Below are 21325 nucleotides of genomic sequence, written 5' to 3'. Positions count from 1 at the left end.
AGCCGTCCGGAGATGACGATGTCGTCACAAGAGGTAACTGTAGAACTTCTTTTAGGCGATGGTTCTAATTACAAGTCTTGGTCTGTCTCTATTTATAATGCTTTCATGAGTGTTGATCCTGAAATGAGACAGGTCTTTAGTAGAAGTATTTTTCCTTCTAATGTTAGTAAAAATCCTTCTAATGAAGAACTAAGATGTCTAACTCTAAATCACCATGCTTGCAACATCTTAGTTGATTCTCTATCTAGAGGTGCCTATTTTGCCATCTTGAGTAGTAATAGTGACTTAATTTTTGATGCTCATGATCTATGGACTAAACTTAAGTTGAAATTTTTTAAGTCCATATGCACTTCCAATGCTCCCTCTGTTGTTGGTACTAACTTGCACAAGGGAGAAGAACAAGAACGATGGGCACCAAACGATGAATCCACCTCGTCGACAGGTTTGTTTTCCACTAATAATAAGTGTTTTATTGCTAACAATGATGATGGAGACAAAAGCCAGGATGAGGAAGAAAATAAGGATGATAGCGAGGATGAATCCTCATCACCACAAGGTACATTTTCCTATATTGCTTCCACTGACGTTAATGACAAGGAAAATGAGACCGATGATGTGGAAGAAGAGGAGATTCGCCGTTTCTACACCCATCTCAACAAAGAAGACAAAGCGCTCTTGATTAAGCTGTTGAGAAGGAACAAGGAACAAAGCGAGATGCTTCTCAGGCTAGAGGAGACTCTCATCAAAACAAACAACAGCCTGGAGAAGATGACCAAAGAACATGAGGAGCTAAAGTGCTCTCATGATGTCTTGGTCCAACGGTATGATTCAATTTTAATTGAGCAAAATAGTAATGATGATGCTATATCTTGTGTTGCTCAACTTAAAATGGAAAATGCCATGCTTGAGAGAGAAGTAGAAATTCTAAATTTAGAAAAGCTTGCTCTAGGTGAAGAGTACGACGTGTTGTCATATTCTCATAATAAAATGATTGATGACCATATCATGCTTAATGTTGCTCATGAGGTTATAATTGCGAACTTAAATTCATGTGAACCTCACTCTCGCACGAGTGCACATTTGAATTGTATATCACCATGTGCTAACCCCTGCTGTTCAAAAGAAAGCCAATGTTTGAATAAGCATCAAGATGCAGGGTCACAAAAGAAATTGTGTGGGAACAAGAAGCAAAGACAACTAAGGAGAAGACGCATTGCTCAACTCTCTCAAGATATCCACGGGCGCGTGGTGAAGAAGCTTGAGAAAGGAAAAACTGCAGCAAGTGTTGAGCTTCATAAAAAGATTGTTCCTAAAGATGAAGAAATCAACATGAGCTTGGAAAAAGGTAAAGATTTATTTAATCATGTTGTTTGCACTGACCTTTTCTCTATGTCATCAAAGAGCAAAAAGAGAAGAGGAAAAAGGAGGTGTTTCAAGTGCAAGAAGCTAGGCCACCTTGTCGCATCTTGTCCATACAAAGACAAGGATGAAGGGACAAGGAGTTGTTTTGGATGCAACAATAAGGACCACATGATCACGTCTTGTCCGCTATTGATGAACCAAGCACGTGCACTCTCCAAGATGACCCCCACTAAGGAAAATAACAAACAGCAAGTGTCATGTCAAGTTGAGCGACGCTTTTGCTACAAGTGTGGCGAGCAGGGTCATCTATCCAGGGTATGTAATAAAGGTAAGGCTCCTAAACGAGTAAAGTTGTCTCAATCTCATTTGCTTAGGAGACCCAAATCATATACTTGTGCTAGATCTACAACGAGCTCACCTAGAACTAGCACAAAGACTATTTGGATACCCAAGGCACTTTTAGTTGATCGTTATGGACCCATCCCGAGGTGGGTACCAAACTGTGCTAACTAGACCATGCAAGTGCCTTGAGATGGACTGGAGACCATGGGAGAGCTTAAGACGGTTATCTAAAACTCCATACTTAAGCTGTTAATTGTTTTGGTGTTTATTGACCCAAGGTTGAATTATTGTGAAACACTAATCCCATGTTCATCTCAAGTGAAATAAGGTGTATAGGTCCTGAATCATTATTGGTGAATCAAGTAAAGGACTTTGATGAGAATCTACAACGTGCTCTCCAAAGGACGGTACCCGTGTATTTTAAGTACATAACTGCAATTTAGTGTTGCTCTTAAGTTAGCTTGTCGTGCTACCTGTCTTTGGAGTAGTGACGCTTTATGATTGCCTGTGCTAAATGAATCATAATGATGTTTGTTTAATCATGACTAGTGCACTAAAGGATATATCTTTTGAATCATTCATGGGTAGCTCTTTCATTCGTTATATCCACAGCGATTAACCCTCTTGGTGTATATGGATAAAACATGTAACTGTGTGTAAGTCATGCTATGTGCAAACATGACATTTTGTTTAGTCCATGTTCACATGATTTCCCTGGTTTGGTATTGTGAGAATTTCAAATCCATGTCGTGCCCTTTTTGAGCTATGAGATGCGTAAGGAGCCCTGAATTGGTGATAACAAATACTCTCAAAAGGGCAAAGGTATGGAAAATGGAACTGTGCAATTTTATTGAATATCTTGAGGTTCCATTGATAGTGATCATAGCTGTGTTCTTGCATTTCATTGGTAGCATCGTGTCTTAGAAGACTTATGCCTTAAAATGTTGTTTCTTTTGGTGTACCTAAAAATCTTCTTAACTATGATGTGCTTAGACATGATCATGTTGTTTATCAATTAGTATATGTGATACAATGATAGTTAAGTATGAAGCATGACTAAGTTGCGTGTAAATGTTATACTTCCTGTGAGTATTCAATTGGCTTAGGTGCCACTGAGGCATGCATTATTGTATTTAGTCAACCTTTCATTTAGCCTTCAATTGGTGTTAAGTGGCTTTTCATTTGATATTCAAATTGGCATCCTTGTGTGATGAAAATGATAGAGTATGCCTTGACAAATGTATGTTGTGATCCCCTCTAGTTCTAAGGAAGCTAGAATGTGCAAAGTGCAAGTCATTCAAATACTTGATGCACATCTTGAGGGGGAGCACACATAACTTGTGTCCTTTGAGACTAACTGTTTCTTGAGCGATCTTGTATAGTCTCTAGGTGAAAAAAAAAGATAAGCAAGAAATGGAGCAATCAGGACTTGGGTACCTCTGTAAGTCAAGAAATTGGTATCTCAAGTTGTGAGTAAGTGCACATCTTTAAATTGCTCATGCTCTATAATATCTGGTGATAATAGATGCTTATTCTTAAATATCATGGAGCCATGATAATAAATGAATTTTGCAATTGGTATCTTTCAAATTGATAGCCGTAAAAGTTCGCTTCAGTTGATATCTTTTGATAATCATGAGAATAGAAGTTTCTTCTTGTGCCCAATACTATAACTTGTTCTAAGTTTGGTGTCTTAGCAACAAGAAAAAGTTAGGAAAATGAATCAGGCACAAGTGTGGAGAAGCTCTCAAGAGATTAAATACTTTCAAGATGAGAAGTACACTACAACATGGTAAAGGTACAAACGGAAGTATTAATCTTTTTGCATATATGTATCTCTCCTTAATGTTGATAGTGCATATGCTCAATAAGTAAGGGGGAGTTTTGATAGTCGTTTTCCTCCTTAACACCCTGCTGTCCCTTGACATCATCATATGTTCTTGCTTGAGTATGGTTTTTGGTGTTTGATGTCAAAGGGGGAGAATTTGTGTATTAAAGCTTATCTCAACCTGAGAGGAAAGCTTATTCTAATGGGTGATGTGTTAGTTTGAGCTTTGCCAAGTGTGATGTTCATATGTTTCTTGGACTAGTGTTTCCGCTGCGATGAATTATTTGGCTTCTATAGTGTTATAGATAGTCATGTGGTTAATGGTGCTTTAAGATTGTCTTAAATTAGTGTCTTAGTTTGAATTGGTATCTTAAAGGTGAATAGTGGTAGGTTGATATTCCTGTGATATATCCACTAATTTGAACGGTGTTTAACTCTGATTATGTGCATGTGTGTGTTATAGCATCATGGTTTGATTCTTGACACAATGCATCCTAAAAAGTGCTAAGATGTAGAAATGTTTCGAATTGCCTAAGTATGTGCAAATTGGAGTCTGAGGACAAAATTATGTTTTTGAAGTAAGCACATATTTAGGAGGAGCATTCTATAATCTTAGAATTCAAATTTGTGCTTCAAATCTTATTCGTATGTAAGCTTTAATTGTGTTGCCATCAATCACCAAAAAGGGGGAGATTGAAAGCTCTCTTGTGAGTTTTGGTGTTTGGATGACAACTCAATTAAAGGACTAACAAGTGTACTAAGTGTTGAACAGGTGCTTAAGGTAAAGCCTACATGGTTCAACACAAGTGAACAAATGTGATGGTCCAAGAACTGGATTATGGATACATAATGGACATCACAAGTAAGTTGGACATTGCAAAAGTGATACTCGGGTGCGTAGCTCGGAGACAACTGATCAAGCCAAGGACGGAGGCAAGAAGAGCTTCGAGGTACCAAGTGCACGGGAGAAGGTCAAGGAGGCTGAGGAACCCAAAGCCAAGGGTGAAGAAGAAGGCTTGCAAAGTCAAGGGTGATCGAGTTGAGAACAGCTACGGCACATCAAGGATCACTACATAAGAACGTGACTTACAGCCAATGAGGTAACAGCTACAGTTATGTGGTGTAAGTCATAAGGCTCAAGACCAAGCTCTAAGAAGGAGATCAAGGTCACTAGAAGGAGAACAAGTGTCAAAACCAGAACTGGAAGCAGCCCAAAAGAGCTAAGTTCATCTTGATCTTTAGTTTGGGTTGTTCCTATGTTTGGAAATGTTCCATATGACCTTTGCAGGATGTTGGAGCTAAGAAATGTCAATCCAGATCAAGTCAAGCTGACTTGATGATTTATGAGTCCAACATCAAAGCTCAAGCATGTGAAATGCTATGGATGTAATAATCAAGTTAAGGTATGTTTCTAAGCCTTAGTACATTGGTTTTGTGTACTAATATTTGTGTCTAAGTGTTAGAAACAGAAAGAAGAAGAGAAGAGAAGACTTGGCTGTGTACAGCCAAGAGGCTGGTTCGGTCTGGGGCACCGGACTGTCCGGTGGTGCACCGGACAGTGTCCGGTGCGCCAGGCTGCCCCAGCCGAAGAGGCCGCTCTCGGGTTTTTCTCCGGCGACTTCGGCTAAAATTCACCGGACTGTCCGGTGTGCACCGGACTGTCCGGTGAGCCAACGGTCGGCCGGGCCAACGGTCGGCCGCGCGATCGGCGCGCGACACGTGGCCGAGCCAACGGTCGGAAGGAAGCACCGGACTGTCCGGTGTGCACCGGACTGTCCGGTGCGCCAGATCTGCAACGGTCGGCTTCACTGTTTATGGAAATAAATCGGGCACCGGACAGTGTCCGGTGTGCACCGGACTGTCCGGTGCGCCACCCGACAGAAGGCAAGATTTGCCTTCCTGGATTGCTTCCAACGGCTCCTAGGCTCCTTGTGCCTATAAAAGGGACCCCTAGGCGCCTCAAGCAAGACAATAAGCGCAGCCAACAAGTATAGACTTCACTCGAATCAATTCTCGCTCTCCCTCTTGTGTGTAACTCTATAGTTTGTGTAGAAGGCACAACTATAAGCCTTTAGAGAGTGGAGAAGAGCTGCTAAGAGCTAGAGCAAGGTCTTGAGCGTATCGTTACTCTACCGAGGTGCTGCCGAGAAGTTTGTAAGCAGCCACGGTGTTGTTGTAACCCATCTCAATAGTGAAAGGCTCTATCTGTCATACTGACAGATCTGAGCAAACGGAGGAAGGAGTTGAAATAGACTCCAAGCCCAGGTGTGGCTAACTCCAACGAGGACTAGGCAAGCATTTCAGGCTTGGCCGAACCTCGGGATAAATCCTTGCGTCTGTGTGCTCTGTTCTGACATTTTGAGACAGGATCTTCTATTCCGCTGCAACCTACTCGAAGAGTCTTCTCACTCCACTGCGTACTAAGTCTTCGAGTAGAGTAAGAATTTAAGTTTTAAAGTAAAAAGTTTTATTCGCCTATTCACCCCCCCCCTCTAGGCGACATCCAGATCCTGTTCCCGGGTCAAAGGGAACTTTCAGACCTTAATTTCACATTTGTTTCATGTGGATGGGAGGGGTCAGCCTCAGATGCAGGGGTGCTTCGATCTGCTATTAGCAAAGGATTTAGTGTGCCAGAAGGAAAGTTTTATCTAGTAGATGGTGGTTATGCAAATACATCATCCTTCATTGCACCATATAGAGGGGTTCGATACCATCTCAACGAGTTTAGGAGGCGTCGTTCATCACAAAGTGGTTATGCGAAATACAGAGAGTTGTTCAACCACCGCCATGCAATTCTCTGTAACCATATAGAGAGGGCCATCAGTGTTCTAAAGAAAAGGTTCTCGATTCTAAAAGTAGGCACATTTCATCCCATAGAGAACAAATTAAGATCGCAGCTGCAACTGTTGCATTTCACAACATAATTAGAGGGCAAAATGGAGACGAAAGATGGCTTGACAACCAACCGGATTACATCTCTCCAAGTCAATATGTTGATGTTCCAGAGGGAGATATCAACTATCTCAATGACACAGAATCAAGTGATGGAAGTGCTCTAAGAGATCAGATCGCACTTCAGATGTGGGCTGCCTACAATAGCTAGATGTTATAATAGGATGCCTACAATAGCTAGATGTGGGCTGCCTACTATTATTACTTATGAAGTCTTTATGGTTTGTAGTTTGTCATGTAGGTAGTTGCCAAGTTATGAACTTAAAGTTGCTTAGTTATGTACTATTATTTCCACAATTTCAGTTTTGAATAAAGGATGATTTGGAACAATGTGTACGAGAAAGGCTTAGTCGATGTGATGCATGATCACAAAGATAATCCAAAATTCAAAGGTCAAAATGGTTGGAATCATGATGGATGGAACAGTATCACTACCAAGTTCAATGAAAAGTTCCCTCTAGCTCATTTCTCTAAACAACAACTGCAAGAGAAGGAGAGAGAGCTTAAAGGATACTACAAGACAATAAGGGATTCAAGAAAAGAAAGCAGGGTTGGTTGGAATGACACCCTATGCATGGTACTAGCTGAACCAGAAGTTTGGCCAAGCTGATTCGCGTAAGCAAACTTTCTTTGTACAATTCTATCTTTGTGCATTCAATATGTTCACTTTTGATACTAATAATATATTTCATGTTGCATTTAATAGGCTCACCCAAAGGTATCAAAGTTTCGCAACAGGCCATTCCCTCTTTTTTACAGTTTAGAAGGGCTATATGAAGGTGCGTGTGTGTATACTTCTGCATTTTGTTTATTTTTTGGCCTGCTTCATTATAACTGTACCCATTTTTATTATAAATTGTACCCATGTTTATTATAAACTGTACATCCTCGCTGTTTGTGTTGGCATCATCTGAAAGCTCGCAGAAAACTGTTGAAAATGCCTTACACCATTTTATATAAAATGTTTCTGAAAACTGTTTTCAGAAAACTGTACCCATGTTTCTGAATTATATTTTTGCTTCAGTTATCGCAGAAAATGCCTTACACTATTTTTGTTTCTGAAAACTGTTGATACTAATTATACTTTTGTTTCTGAAAATGCCTTACACTATTTTTCGCAGAAAACTGTACCCATGTTTTCATCCTCGCTGTTTATTTTTTGTTCTTAATTTCTTGATCAGTAGTTTTGCTACATTTTGTATAGGTAGTGTGGCTACCGGAGAGTTAAATTTCACATCAACCTTTGTTGATCTTCCTCCACCTTCAGCTCCATCCAGGAGTGTGTCTGGACAAAGTCTCAATCCCTTGAGTACTAATTCACTTGATTTGGATGGACAAGAAACCACAAGTGTCTTCAATCTATCTTCTGATGCTCAATCTGTCCCAGTCAATACTAATGAACCCACTGAAGCTCAATTTGTCCCATCTAATCAAGAATCAAGCCAGAGAGAAGGTGGCAGTGGGAGAAAGCGTAAGCAAAGCCATGTTGGATTAGCTCTTGAAAATTATGTGGAGTTTAAAAAGATCCAAAATACAGAAACACTTGAAACTCTTAAAGAACATAAGAGGCAAGAGGATCAATTTTCTATTAGCAAGTGTCAGGCTGAATTGAAAGGAATGGATGGATTAACAGCCGAGGACAAATCATACGCTTTGGTGCTTTTTGAATATGCGATAAATAGAGAGGTTTTCTTAACAACAACGGAGCATGATGTTAGAGAAATTTGGCTCAAGCGCAAAATTAGGTTTGTCCCTACTCTAATACCATTGCCCTTATTAATCCGGTAATTGTGGTACATTGGAGTACAAACATCTGATTTATTCTTTGGTGCTAATTGTAGGTTGCTTAGAAGCAGTGTGCAGTGATGCGAGACATGGATGCGAGGTATGGATGTATTTTTTATTATTATTTCACTATCCCTAGCTATAGTAGTAGAGAGGTTGCCTGACTCAGTGATAAATAGAGAGGTTGCCTGACTCAGTGTTTTGTTGGGCATGGTTTACATGAATGCCATCTTGTTGAATACTATAGTTGCTTACATTAGAAACAAATCATGACCATGCAAGATGTTATAATACTTGGTTTGTGTAACCCTTTAAACTAAACATGTGTCAATTGGTGTTACTTGTAGAGTGCAAAGTGGAAGCAACACATGAAGTCGACATGGAGAAGGAAAATGCAATGACAGTCCACATGAAACTTGTGAAAAAAGAATTAAATCCCAAAGTTCCTAATGAAGAGACTTGTATTACAGTTTTATGTTATATTGTCTATCTATTTGTGTGAATGGAGATGACCTTGATGGATGGATTAGCTTCGCTAATGCTTTAGTTTGCTGCTGCTGCTTAAGTTTGCTACTGATGATGCTTCTACTGTAATTTACTACTTTATTTTGCTCGACAAACTATTGTGATGATGGATAAAGTGTGATGTGATGATGGATGAACCCGTTTATTATACTCCAGTTTACTTTGTTTGATTTTTTTCTAATTTTTTGAAGTATTATTTATAGCATCACATAGCTATGACTGAACCATTTTTTGATGATGGATAAAGTTCTCATCCAATATAGTAGTATAGAGTTGCTGATGGCTATGTTTTGAGACTAAAATAGCTTTGGATTAAATCCTTGGTTGCCAAAGGGTGGTAGGAAATTATATCCTAGTGGGGAAAATCCTCTATAGAAATCGAGGTACCATTTAAATCCCATTGGTGGATTTTTTCCATGGGTTTTTTTATCTATTGCTGCCAAACCAGCCCTTAGCTATCAAAACCTAAAACCAATCAACTCAGCAAACATCATTTTTCTTCCTAAAAAGGACGGGGCTGAGGCGAGGGAGCATTACAGGATGATTAGCCTCATGCACTCCTTCATTAAGGGCATTACAAAGACATTAGCCCTCTGGCTAGCGCCTCATATGAATGAGATCGTTTCAACTTGCCAAAGCGCCTTCATCAAGAAAAGGAGCATACAAGACAACTTCATGGTTGTGCGTAGCGCGGTAAGGTGTTATCAGCATAATAAATCACACACTCTCCTCCTCAAATTGGATATCACAAAAGCTTTCAACTATGTCCGGTAGGAATACCTCCTTTTGCTGCTTCAACACCTTAGTTTTCCACCATGCTGGAGGGACTGGATCACAATTATCCTCTCCACCTCCACTTCGAGGGTGTTCGTTAACGGGGTGCCTAACCCGCCATTGTCTCATGGCCGAGGTTTGCATCAGGAGGATACGATTTCACCATTCCTCTTTGTGCTCACAATTGACCCCTTGCAAAAAAATTACAAGTGGCAATGGAGATCGGGCTTCTAAGCAAAATCAGGGGAAATGCGCCCTGCCTCTGTCTCTCTTTGTACGTGGACGGCGCAACCCATTTTATCAAGCCAAATAAGGCAGAGGTGCAATCCCTAGTTAGACTACTGAGCTTGTTTGGAGAGACTTCGGGGTTGATGACCAACTTCCAGAAATCTACTACCATCCCTATTCAGTGCGGAGGAATGGACCTTAATGATGTTCGCGAGAATCTGCCTGCTATGAGGGTAGCTTTCCTAGTGAGGTACCTTGGCCTCCCGATATCTGCTTCTAGGCTCCAAAAGTCAGATTTTCAATTTTTGGCGGGCAAAATCACGAGCAAGCTTAGCAATTGGAATGGCAAAAATATGACGGTGGCTAGCCGGTTGACTCTTGTTAAGTCAGTGATTACCTCTCAAGCTATTTACCTTCTTTTTGCTCTCTGTGCGCCTAAAGACATCTTGCACTTCATTTACTCGAAGAGGAAGCAATTCCTATCGGTTGGCTTGGAGAGACTTATAGGAGGGAAGTGCAAGGTTAACTGGTTACGCTTGGTAAGGCCGAATGTGTGTGGTGGTTTGGGTGTCCTCCATTTGAGAAAATTTGCACGAGCCCTAAGATTGCTAGCTATTGTAAGATTGAACTTCGAGAGATAAAAACCTGGGCAGCTGTAATACCCAAATTTGTAAATCATATGATAGGAGATGACTTTCTTGAGTATTTTGCCTCTATTTAATTGAGCATGTGAATAACCACCTTTAAAGTTAATAAATAGCTAATGACACTTAAATAAAATATGCACCATGCTGAGGTTTTATTTGTGTGTGCATTTAATAACAAAAAAATAATAATTATAGAAAGACATTGGTATCCAAATTGAATTGAGACCCAATTTACAATTCTAGTATTTGAGAAAAGAGAAGAAAATACTATACAAATAAAACAAAATAAATATATAAATGAATTAAAATTCGGTTCATATTGTTATGTAACTGTAGACATTTAACCTAAATATGAACTTCACAAATTCAAATTTAAAATCTAAATTTGAAATCTAGAAATAAAAAAGAGAAAACAAATCAGAAAATAAAACGAAAGAGAGAAACATGGCGCTTGGGTCGGTTCTGCCACTGTTCGGCCCATTCCTACTCGTGGCCCAGTTCCTTGCGTCATGCGCCGACGTGCCAACTTTTTTGCAATTTGGCCCTTTTCCGGTTTTTTTCCCACAATTATGCCCCTGGCAGCTTCATTTCAAAAAATGGACCCTATGCTCGGCGCCATCATCATTGGCGCCGAGCATGTGTGTGCCGGCGCCAATACTATTGGCGCTTATACGTCAGACGCGGGTGTGACCTGGATCTACGTGGCCCGTACCTCGGCGCCATAGATCTTGGCGCCGAGGTAGGCGCCCGGTCAACGACGCCTACCTCGGCGCCAAGATCTGTGGCGCCGAGGTACGGGCCTATAAATAGCACCCTACGTCTGGCTTGTTGCTACGTCTGGCTTGTTGCTGCGCTCATTTCAATTCTTCTAAACTAGAGATGTCTAGGCGTGGTAAATATGCTAAACAAAGGTAAGTTTTGGATCTGCCTCTTATTTTGTGAGTCTATTATATTTCTGATTGTTATAGAGTTTATGGAAATTTAGGAAGGGTCCTTTGACCGGAACTGCCTTCGACCCGCTGCCTTTGCCAAGTGGTGTTCCAGTGCCTATGTGTTTTTGTGGTGATCCTTGTAAGGTCGATAAGTCTGAAGATCATGACACCTATCGACAGAGGTATTGGATGTGTGCTAACTTTGCATTTGAGCCAACTATTGTTCAACGTCGGATGAATTTAATGGTGAGAATAGTCTTGTAATATGTTTACATTTGTGAATGTTTTTGTAAATGTTTTTTTGCGTACTAATAATTGAACATTTTGTAGACTCCTCCACCGCTATGTGATTTTGAGCAGTGGATTGACACAGAAATATCAGAGAAAGATAAGAAGTGGCTGGAGAATCTTCAAAAGTGGGATGCAGAGGACAAAGAGAGGATGAAAAAAAGACGAGAGGAGCTTGCTGCCGAGCAACAACGTGAAGACGAAGAGAAAATGAGGCGTGTTGCTGAATGCAGGGAAGATAAGGAGAAGAAGCTTGAGCGTGCACGTCGTGCAAAGGAAGCAATGGAGGAGAACCCTGATGCATTTCGCAAAGGCAAATGGCCCCGTTGTACTCAGTAGTATTGGTGTTTTATTTGAAGTTATGTAATAATGAACTTATTATTCGGTAATATGTATTGTTGAACAATGATATTTCGTAATGAATTACCTTCAAATTGATGAAAAATTACATAAATACATAATTGATGAAAAGTAGATTTAAAGCAATTCTTGAAGGCGACTTGAAGCAATTGAAATAGATAATCAACACGCTGAAAGCAATTGATACATAAGAGTTTTCTAGTAGTGCTCCCACATTCCAAATTGAGTTGACCCTTCCCCATAGTATCCTCCCATTGTTGGTGTCTGCTGTGGGTGCGGTGGAGACGACGGAGGACCAACATTCTTGTTGTGACAAGGGCAGCAACAATATGGATCTGGGCATACTTGCACCTGTGAAGCACCACCATTGTTTGTGTCTCTTTCTTCCTCATCATTTTTGTTGCTTACTTCTCTCTCTAGATCAAATATCCTATTCTGTAGGTAGGATATGTATTCCGCATGAGGAAAAATTGGACGAGGATCTACCCAACGAGTGAACCCACAATTCTCCTTGACCAATGAATGCTGCATAAATGTTTATAGTTAGTTTCACTGAACAACAAAAGTATTTAGAAAAAAGGACTAGAAATTAATTTGTACATAAGCATAAGGACATCTGAAGAAACGCCGGCCTCCATCAATTCCACCCTCAACGAACATCTGCACCAAGCAATCCTCGCCATGCATGCACTTCGACCAATCTTCTCTCCTATTATCGTAGGACCTAAGTCTAACCTCTTTGTTGAAATCTTTTTTACTTTGAACTGGAAAGTTAAAAACCGCCTCTTCAAAAAAATCTGGACCAAGAGGGCCATCAAAACACATTGGAGTTAACTTCCCTCCATCCTTTCGTCTCTCATTTACCGCACCCTTGCCCCTAGAAGACCCTGAAGCCATTCTATTGCACAATGAAGCAAATGTACAAAGGATCGTGTATATATAGGCTAAAGGATAGATAGTGTAATAGATTATAAACATCAGATATGTACAAAAACTCTGAAAAGGCTATGTTCTTGTTCTGAAAAGGCTACATGTCGTACGCTATGTTCTTTTTCTGAAAAGGCTATATATACAATCCTGAAAAGGCTATTTTTACACTCTGAAAAGGCTATATAAGCACTCCTGAAAAGGCTACGAAATGGATCTGAAAAGTATAGATGCTAGTCCAAAAATTAATGCTTCTGAAAAGGCTATGTAATAGTTATGTAAAGGCTACATGACATAACCAACAATTTCACAAAATTTCGGCAGAGTTTTCTCTGTTTTTTGTCAATCCAAGATATACTCATAGATAAGCATAACATACAAGTGCATACAATTGTAAACAATTCCAAGCAAGCTCATAAAAGTCTAAACAAGTTCATTACAAGTCCATAGAATTCATACAAGTCCATTAAAATGTCATACAAGCCCATAGAGGCCAAATGAGTCCATTACAAGTCTATATAATTCATACGTTACATAACAAGTCCATAGAGTCCAAACCAATTCAACGTCTCCTAGTCTTACCCTTGCCTAAAGCGTCGGTGCCTGGAGTGTAACGTTGTGGAGAGCGGTGTCGCCTACGATCTTGTGGTTGTAATGGCTGTGTCGAAGGAGCCCCCTCAAGCTGTGAAGGTCCTATCTCGTCGTGATCGTAGTCGAAGCCAGCACCAAGACCTGTGGAGGGCGTTGCTGTGTCGGTACACGATGGTACATGGACGTCATGTGCAACAGTAGTCCTGCAGCCACAGCGAGCAGCAGCTCCACGTAGGCGCCTAGATAAACGCTGCATGCCAAAGACATATTAGTTTACAACATATTCATAACACGCTAAAGGCTATAAACGATGCATGTGGGCTTACCTGCAAGAAGCTGCGCATGCTGCTGTCGCCCGTAGTCAAAAGTTGGCGATCAATGTCCTCTACCGACCGTCGCAATGTGTTACCTTGTACAACACAATTTGCATCACACATACAATTTATACATGTCGAGTATTAAAATCGAGTAAAACTTACCACTCGATCTAATATGGGTGCCGCCTCCACTTGGGTTCCCAGTCTAGTGGACAGGTCATACTCCGTTTCCTCATCGTCAGAAGAATCAATGTCGGCGTAGTCTTCCGCTGTCCACTGCTGACGAAGCTTACAACGAGTCGCACCCTGGTACCAAGCTTGGTACCGCCTGTAATCACTGTTGTTGTGCAACTCATCGTTGGAATATACATTCTCAGCACCCGATTCCCAATCATTTACTAATATCAGATGATGTTGACGAAAGTCCGTTATCTTCTTTTGCTTCCGCCGGTCAAATCTACACACAAATCATATCATATATAGAAGACAAAGTTAAGAATGATTTATGTTATAAATTGCAAACTGGATTTATAGATTGCGAACTTACTTGTGTAGCTCCTTTGAAGTAGGAACATCTTCAACCGGCCATAGCTGGTTCCTACCAAACTGTCTCTGAACCCTGTGAGGTAGGTGCCACTCAACACACCAGAAACAGATCAAAGGACATTGCATCATATAGAGTTCATCTTCACTGCTGCATACTACACTAAAGATCATCCCAGCATACTCAGGTGCGTTGTATGGCTGCCATGTGACCTAAAACAAAAATGAAGCAATCTATGTTAAGTATAATAAAACAAATTTCATAACGATAAGATATACATGTTGAGTACTTACGCTAGAGGCAGAAAGGGTGTCAAACTCGTTAACATACTCCATGTATGCCCTCTTAGCTCTCGCAAAAGGAGCTGCCACTTGGTCCCAAATATAAGCATACGTCGGTCGAAGACGTTCATTTCCATGAATCATCCATGGCCAGGGTCTAGGCTGGAAAACACGTGGTCGACCAACTGGTATGCGAAACCTGCAAAATGAAATTTATTTTAGTAAGTAATATAGCCTTATTAAATAAAATTGTGAAGACGTCGGTCCAAGACGTACCACATCCATATCTGCAGGAGGTAGACGCAACCGCCTATAGACGAAGAGGAGGACGTACGACGGCAAGCTTCACAAAGCTGCCGGTACAAAAAAGAAAGCACAGCGGAGCCCCAACTGTACTGTCCAGCTGTATCCCAGTCGGTTAGACATGGGATGTACATCCAGGACGCGCAGTCTCCTGTGGCGTCTGGGAAGAGGACACAACCAAACATGTGCAAGATCCAAGCTCGACAATAGAACTGGACTGTAGCCTCATCAGCATCAGCAGGGCACACACCAAAAGACTGACGGAGCCATGTGATGCCTACTCCAGCAGTCCTTTCAACGCCCTCAGCAGGAAGCTCCCTACCAAGAAAGGCCTCAACTCTAGCCCTCCAACCGTCAGAGTCACATTGGCCTGTCACTGCTCTGCCACCAACATTGAGTCCAAGTATCTTCTGTGCATCCTCTAATGTGACTGTCATCTCACCAAAAGGTAGATGAAAACTATGTGTCTCAGGCCGCCACCTACATAATTTAAAAAAATAGTGTAAACGAGCTCAATGATTCCAGAATATTTTTATAAAATCATAACAATACCTGTCCACAAGTGCAGTAATGGCCGCCGAATCAATAGTAGGCAACCCGCGTCGTAACTGGTAAGATATTACATCTAGACCTGCTCGTCTGAGGTAATTAGTGTACCTGTCGTCGAACACCATGTCTAGGAACCCATTGTGTGTCCTAGAACGAAGCGTTGCTAGGTCCTACACGGAAAAATATTATATAAGCAACACCATTTGTACAACAACAAATCTACAAAAGATATTTACAATTAAATACCTGGCCTTCCGACAGAAGGCGCCCCCGGTGGCTCTCGTCGTAGAACGGGTCGAGGAGGTGGAACTGTGCCATCCTACAAAATGAAATTAATGTTAGTAAGTAATATAGCCTTATTAAATAAAATTAAGGTAGTATCATTAAACTAAAAATACAAACCTCGCTAATCTGCCAACGACAAGTGCGTGAATTATGACCAAGTCTACCGCACTTGCCACACTCATACTGCTCGGGGTCGGTAAGAAATGGTGTTCTCCTTCCCCTTCTACTCCTACCACCAACCTGATCCATAACCATCTTGTGCCTCGTCCTCTTCCTGGATCCACGCTTGGTCCAACGACTACTTGGATCAGCGACATACTTTGGGCCATCGTACGGAGGCCACTCACCCGCGTCACGATAAGGAATAAATCTTGGACTCCAAGTCAACACTAGTTTATCAATAGTAAACTCTTGAGGTATCCTCCTCTCTAAGTCAAAGTTACGAGCTCGAGCAGCTGCGATTAGATGAGAACATGGAAAATGGTATTGCCTGGGTGCGCCACAAGTACATGACAAGTCATTAAGGACAACCACATGCTTCCTCGACTCTTGTGACTCGCCGTCAGAAGTAGTACCAGCTTGAAGGAATACCTCATATGTCCCTGACTGTAAGTCAAAACAATCAACAGTGTGTGTGTTTGCCCTTTCCTTTGCCTTCTCTAGAAAGGTCTTAGGCTTTGGAGCCCATCTCTCTCCCTCATTCTGCAATCCAACTGCGTGGGTGTGTCTATCATTAAACCATGCCACAAGCTTGTAAAAGGTAAATGTCACTATAGCAGTGACCGGCATACCACGTATGCCCAACAATAATTTGTTGAATGACTCGGCCATGTTACTACACTGGAACTCATATCTCCATCCACCTAAGTCGTGAGCTCTCGTCCACTTCTCCAAATCCGGCATCAATCCATTCAACCAATCTCTACCTTCGGCATTTGTTGCGACTTTGAGCTTTTCTAACTTTTCTCTAAAGAACTTGTCTTCCAGCTGTCGACATGTCTCCTGGAAAAGCTCAAAGTTATCCTTGACACCATCCTTACGCAGAAGATTCTCAGCAAGGTGTCGAGTACACCACCTGTGATGCAAAGGAGGGTACCCATCGATCTGCTCACGGACCGCGTTGAGTATTCCCTGGTGCCGATCTGATATTACACCAACTTCCCGTCCTGGGCCAACCACATGTATCCGGACCAGTCGCAGGAACCAGCCCCAACTGTCTTTGTTCTCTTTCTCAACCAGAGCAAATGCTAGGGGAACTAGCTTGTTGTTTGCATCAACGGATATGGCAATTAGAAGAGTGCCCTGGTACTTGCCGAGAAGAAACGTGCCGTCAATTGAAAAGACAGGACGACAATGCCGGAAGGCATCCACACACTGGGGAAAGCACCAGAACGCACGGAAGAATATTTGTCTCCCATCAATCCATGCATTTGGTTTAGGGATGTACTCATAATGCATGCCTGGATTGACCGCCTTCATTGCATTTAAAAGAACAGGTAGCTGCTCGTACCCAGACTCCCAGTCCTCCAAGCTTTACCATATGTTATCTTGTACCCATCAAACACATTCTCCACAATCCTCATGATTGTCCTAACCTTCATATTTGGTTCCGACTGCAGTATTCCCATAAGTCGCTTCCCAATGAGGGTTGATGTCAATTGGCGATGTTTCATCGTTAACTCATGTTCAGCACAAGTGTGTGGCCCCACTACTTTTGTTATCTTCCACTTTGCGGTGATCTTTTGTATCCTAGCACAAACCCTCCATGAACAGTTATCCTTGTCGCATACAACCGTGTAACGACGTTTCTCGTAAGAATGAAGTACTCTATACGGCCTCTTACGTAAGACTGCGTAATGCTGCAACCACCTCTTCAAGGCAGTTAGGTCCTTGAAGACCCTACCCTTTTCAATCATCATGCTAGGACCGGCCTCAGGAGCGTCAAGCAGCTCATCATCCCTTCCCTCTGCATTTGCCTGATGAGAAAGACTAAGATCGCTGAACTCATGCACTCTCGGATCCCGACCGTCTGGAAAAACACGTTGCAACATCTCAATGTCACTCTCTGTGAGTTCACCAACCGGGCGATCATCATCTGAATCAGCAGCCATAGCAAAGGCATATGGCTCCTCTTCATTCCTAAACTCAGGACTGTTGGAGGCAATAAAACCATCACCGAAGCAGCCACGTGCCTCGGTATGAGGATCAACCCCAAGAGTAGGAATCTCTCCTGCAACATGTACAAGATGATCAGTCCCACGTCAAATGGAATGAGCAAAGTGCTCATGGTCCAAAATGAAGATGTAATGCCAATAAGACTTACTGCAATTGGTTTGTGCCAAAGGGATACACGCAGCTAAATCTTTCTGCAGACCATCTCCTGGCTGACTTAATGGGATCAAATTAGGGCCAGATTGAGCATCAGGAACAGTTGGCACGTCATCGATAGCACGATCAAAGTCTTCATGGGGACGGTCTACGACAACCGGACGCACCACAACCTCCATAAGTTGCAAATGGGTCTTCATAGCCGAAGTAACATAATTATCCCAATCCAGTTGACAATCAATTGGAATGACTCGTCTTATGACATTTGGTGGATGACCAATATTAAGCACTCCGTCAACCGCAATGTCATCATCTTCATGGTAACCGAGCTTTTGTTTAGCCTTTGTAAACAAATCACTCAAGGAGGGTCTACCATCGAATAGTACCGGCACGTGTCGCATGTCAATGAACTTGGCATTTCCATACGGATCTTGTTCCACATTGCCTCCATGATATAAGCTCAAAAAATTGTCCATCTATTTGAAACACCAATTAAACATTCAATATAAAATGTGGATGGTTATTACCTAACCACAACACACTAATTACTAGCTACATAACTATAAATATAACCACAACCCACTAATATACTAATCACCTTATAAATTACTCCTATATAATAATTAAAAATTTTGACAGCATCTCCCCTACACGGGAAGGATAAAAAACATGCACATTTGACTCACTTTCATAATATTCAATCAAATTAGCATTTATCACAATAACTAACATTCATCACATTCAAAAAAGAACAATTTATAGCAAAACTATCTAACATATTTAACACAAAATGCTTAAACAATAAAAAAATATATAACTTACCTAGACGGTCGGGGTCGGCGATGGGCGACGACGACGCGGGCGAGGAGCGGGGCGGCGTGTCGATGGCCGGTGGCGAGCCGCTGCCGCCGGGAGGGGACGGGGTTAGGCGGGGTGGTCCTCACTTCGCGCGGCCGTGGGACGGGCGATGCCGGGAGTGGGCGGCGGCGCTTGTGAGGACGGCCGGGGCGCGGGCTCCGGCAGCTTGGTGTGGGCGGGGCGGGGCGGGCACCGTCGGCGCGGTGTGAGGCCGGCCGTGGGCGGGGCGGCGCGGGCTCCGGCCGCGCGGAGTGAGGACGGGCGGGGGCGGGGCGGCGAGGCCGGCCGTGGGCGGGGCGGCGCGGGCTCCGGCCGCGCGGAGTGAGGACGGGCGGGGGCGGGTGGGCGAGGCCGGCCGTGGGCGGGTGCGGGGCGGCGATGCCGGCCGGGCGCGTAGTAGAGGGCGGCGCGGGGGAGGGCGGCCGGGCGCGGTTGATGGCGGCGCGGGGGAGGCCGGCGGGGGAGTCCGGCGTGGGCTCCGGTGGCGCCGTAGAGGGCGGCGCGGTGGAGGCCGGCGTGGGCTCCGGCTCCGGCGGCGCGGACGGGCGGTGTAGGTTCAGCTCGGTTTTGGCAAACAGAGAGCGTGCTCGGGTCAAAATCAGAGGGTCGGCGCCAAGATCCATGGCGCCGACCCCTGACATGTGGACTGCCGCGCTCAGGGGGGTCGGCGCCAAGATCTATGGCGCCGACCCCCTGACACGTCACGGCCAGCCGACCATCCACGTCAGGCAGACAGGCGCCAAAACTTTTGGCGCCAGTACACCTTAGCTAGGCGCCAATGATGATGGCGCCGAGCATAGGGTCCATTTTTTGAAATGAAACTGCCAGGGGCATACTTGTGCAAAAAAAAACAATAAAAAGGCTAATTTTCAAAAAAGTTGGCACTGGTCAGTCACGGTGCGCATCCGCTTTGGCTCCTCGCGCCACCGTCAGGAAGACCCGCCTCGGCAGTCGCTGCGTCTCACTTATTTGGCTGACTGGTGGGCCAGGGCTCGGAGCTCATCCCTCTCCAACGAACACCGTGAATGGCGGGATCGCGGTGGAGTTCGCAGCACGGGTGTGGAGGTTCCGCGCGCTCCGGGTTGTTGAGATCGTGCGGAAGCTTCATCCCTCCCACGTTGGCTATAACACCTCGCGCCCTGTTCCTTTGCCCACTAGCGCCGCCAGAGACACCATTGCCGCCGCCAAGCCAAATCGTGTGGGGAGAGACGGGATTTCTGTTCCCGTCGCTGTCTAGTGCCGGGGATAGACTCAGGAACCTTCGTCGGGTTGCTGCGTGGGAGACCGAAGCACTTGTGGGCCGAATCGACGGGCAGAGCGACCTCAATTCGTTGTCGGAGTGCGCGGACTGCACGACACCGTGGGCAAAGTCTTCTTCTCCACCGAGGCTGGTGAGTATCCACTGCGCCATGTTCACTAGCTCCCTATGATTGCGTAGCACCCCGTAGAGTTGAGGATTGTGCACGTGATCGCTGGATCTAGATGTCCGGCGATGGCGTCTGCCGCGGCTGGGTTGCACAGATGCGCTCGGTCATTGGAGGTGGAAGATGACCGCAGGAACGTGCGATCAGCGATGGGCGACCCAGATCGAATTGAGGATTTAATCCACAAACCTTGGTCTGGCGAACTCGTGGCCGTTGATCGGGCAAGGAACGGTCCCGATTAGGACGAGATGCCGATTCAGGGAAATATATCTGGGTCGTTGATCGAATCTCGGACGAGTGAGGATGAGTTGATGGATTTTAAATCTGGACCGTTGGTCGAGTAATGGTTGACCTAGATTAGGCCGAGCTTACCCCTTCGTGCGATCTAATCCAAGTTGTACAACTCGGATCGGACAGCCTCGTAAAGTTGTTATGGAGTCCCTAAACTCTTTGAGAATGAACCCGCAGTCCATGTCGACTGTGTAGCTGAGTCTTAATACATTTTGCACCAGAGCCCCTGTCCTTTCCTGTATTTAACGTGCGGACCAGACATTTAATAAAACCAAGAAATCCATTTAGAAAATGATTTTCAGTATAAAATTAATTGCATGAACTTGTTAAATTCCTAGAAAATTCAAATTAAGTCCAAATTGATCCATTCCAGTTTCTATAATTTTGTAATATTATTGTTTATCAATTAATGCCACTGTTTTAACATGAAAGCCACACTAAAATTGATATATTAATTAATCTTATACCAAGCACATAAAACCTTCATAAATTCATAACTTAAAATCCATAACTCCAAAATTAATGATTCCTGCTCCTATGATCTTATTTTAATATGTAGATTATTAATATGTATTTTGTATACATGTTTGGTGTGATGTTAATT

General features: G+C 43.3%; 2 protein-coding genes and 1 pseudogene across 3 annotated transcripts; 2 read left to right on the top strand and 1 right to left on the bottom strand.

Moving 5' to 3' along the window:
- The first annotated feature begins 6079 nt into the window (after window positions 1–6079).
- On the top strand, window positions 6080–8933 carry LOC103653733 (uncharacterized; annotated as a pseudogene). The gene is made up of 5 exons (XR_004857826.1): window positions 6080–7099; window positions 7203–7263; window positions 7689–8229; window positions 8326–8369; window positions 8617–8933. The product of XR_004857826.1 is annotated as an uncharacterized protein (transcript).
- Window positions 8934–11297: 2364 nt separating this feature from the next.
- LOC109945557 (uncharacterized) lies at window positions 11298–12051 on the top strand. Its single transcript, XM_020551877.1, has 3 exons — window positions 11298–11354; window positions 11429–11621; window positions 11706–12051. The coding sequence occupies exons 1-3, from the start codon at window positions 11323–11325 to the stop codon at window positions 12000–12002; spliced, it is 522 nt and encodes a 173-aa protein (XP_020407466.1). The 5' UTR covers window positions 11298–11322; the 3' UTR covers window positions 12003–12051.
- A 1948-nt stretch (window positions 12052–13999) lies between these two features.
- LOC109945820 (serine/threonine-protein phosphatase 7 long form homolog) lies at window positions 14000–18725 on the bottom strand. Its single transcript, XM_020552178.1, has 5 exons — window positions 18573–18725; window positions 14960–15423; window positions 14696–14882; window positions 14406–14614; window positions 14000–14315 (listed from the first exon to the last, which is right to left on the bottom strand). The coding sequence occupies exons 1-5, from the start codon at window positions 18597–18599 to the stop codon at window positions 14000–14002; spliced, it is 1203 nt and encodes a 400-aa protein (XP_020407767.1). The 5' UTR covers window positions 18600–18725.
- Window positions 18726–21325: the final 2600 nt, after the last annotated feature.

Source organism: Zea mays, chromosome 4 (assembly GCF_902167145.1).
Source record: "Zea mays cultivar B73 chromosome 4, Zm-B73-REFERENCE-NAM-5.0, whole genome shotgun sequence".
Lineage (NCBI taxonomy): Eukaryota > Viridiplantae > Streptophyta > Magnoliopsida > Poales > Poaceae > Zea > Zea mays.
The sequence above is the reverse complement of the archived record's forward strand: the minus strand, read 5'-3'. Positions and strand labels throughout refer to the sequence as shown.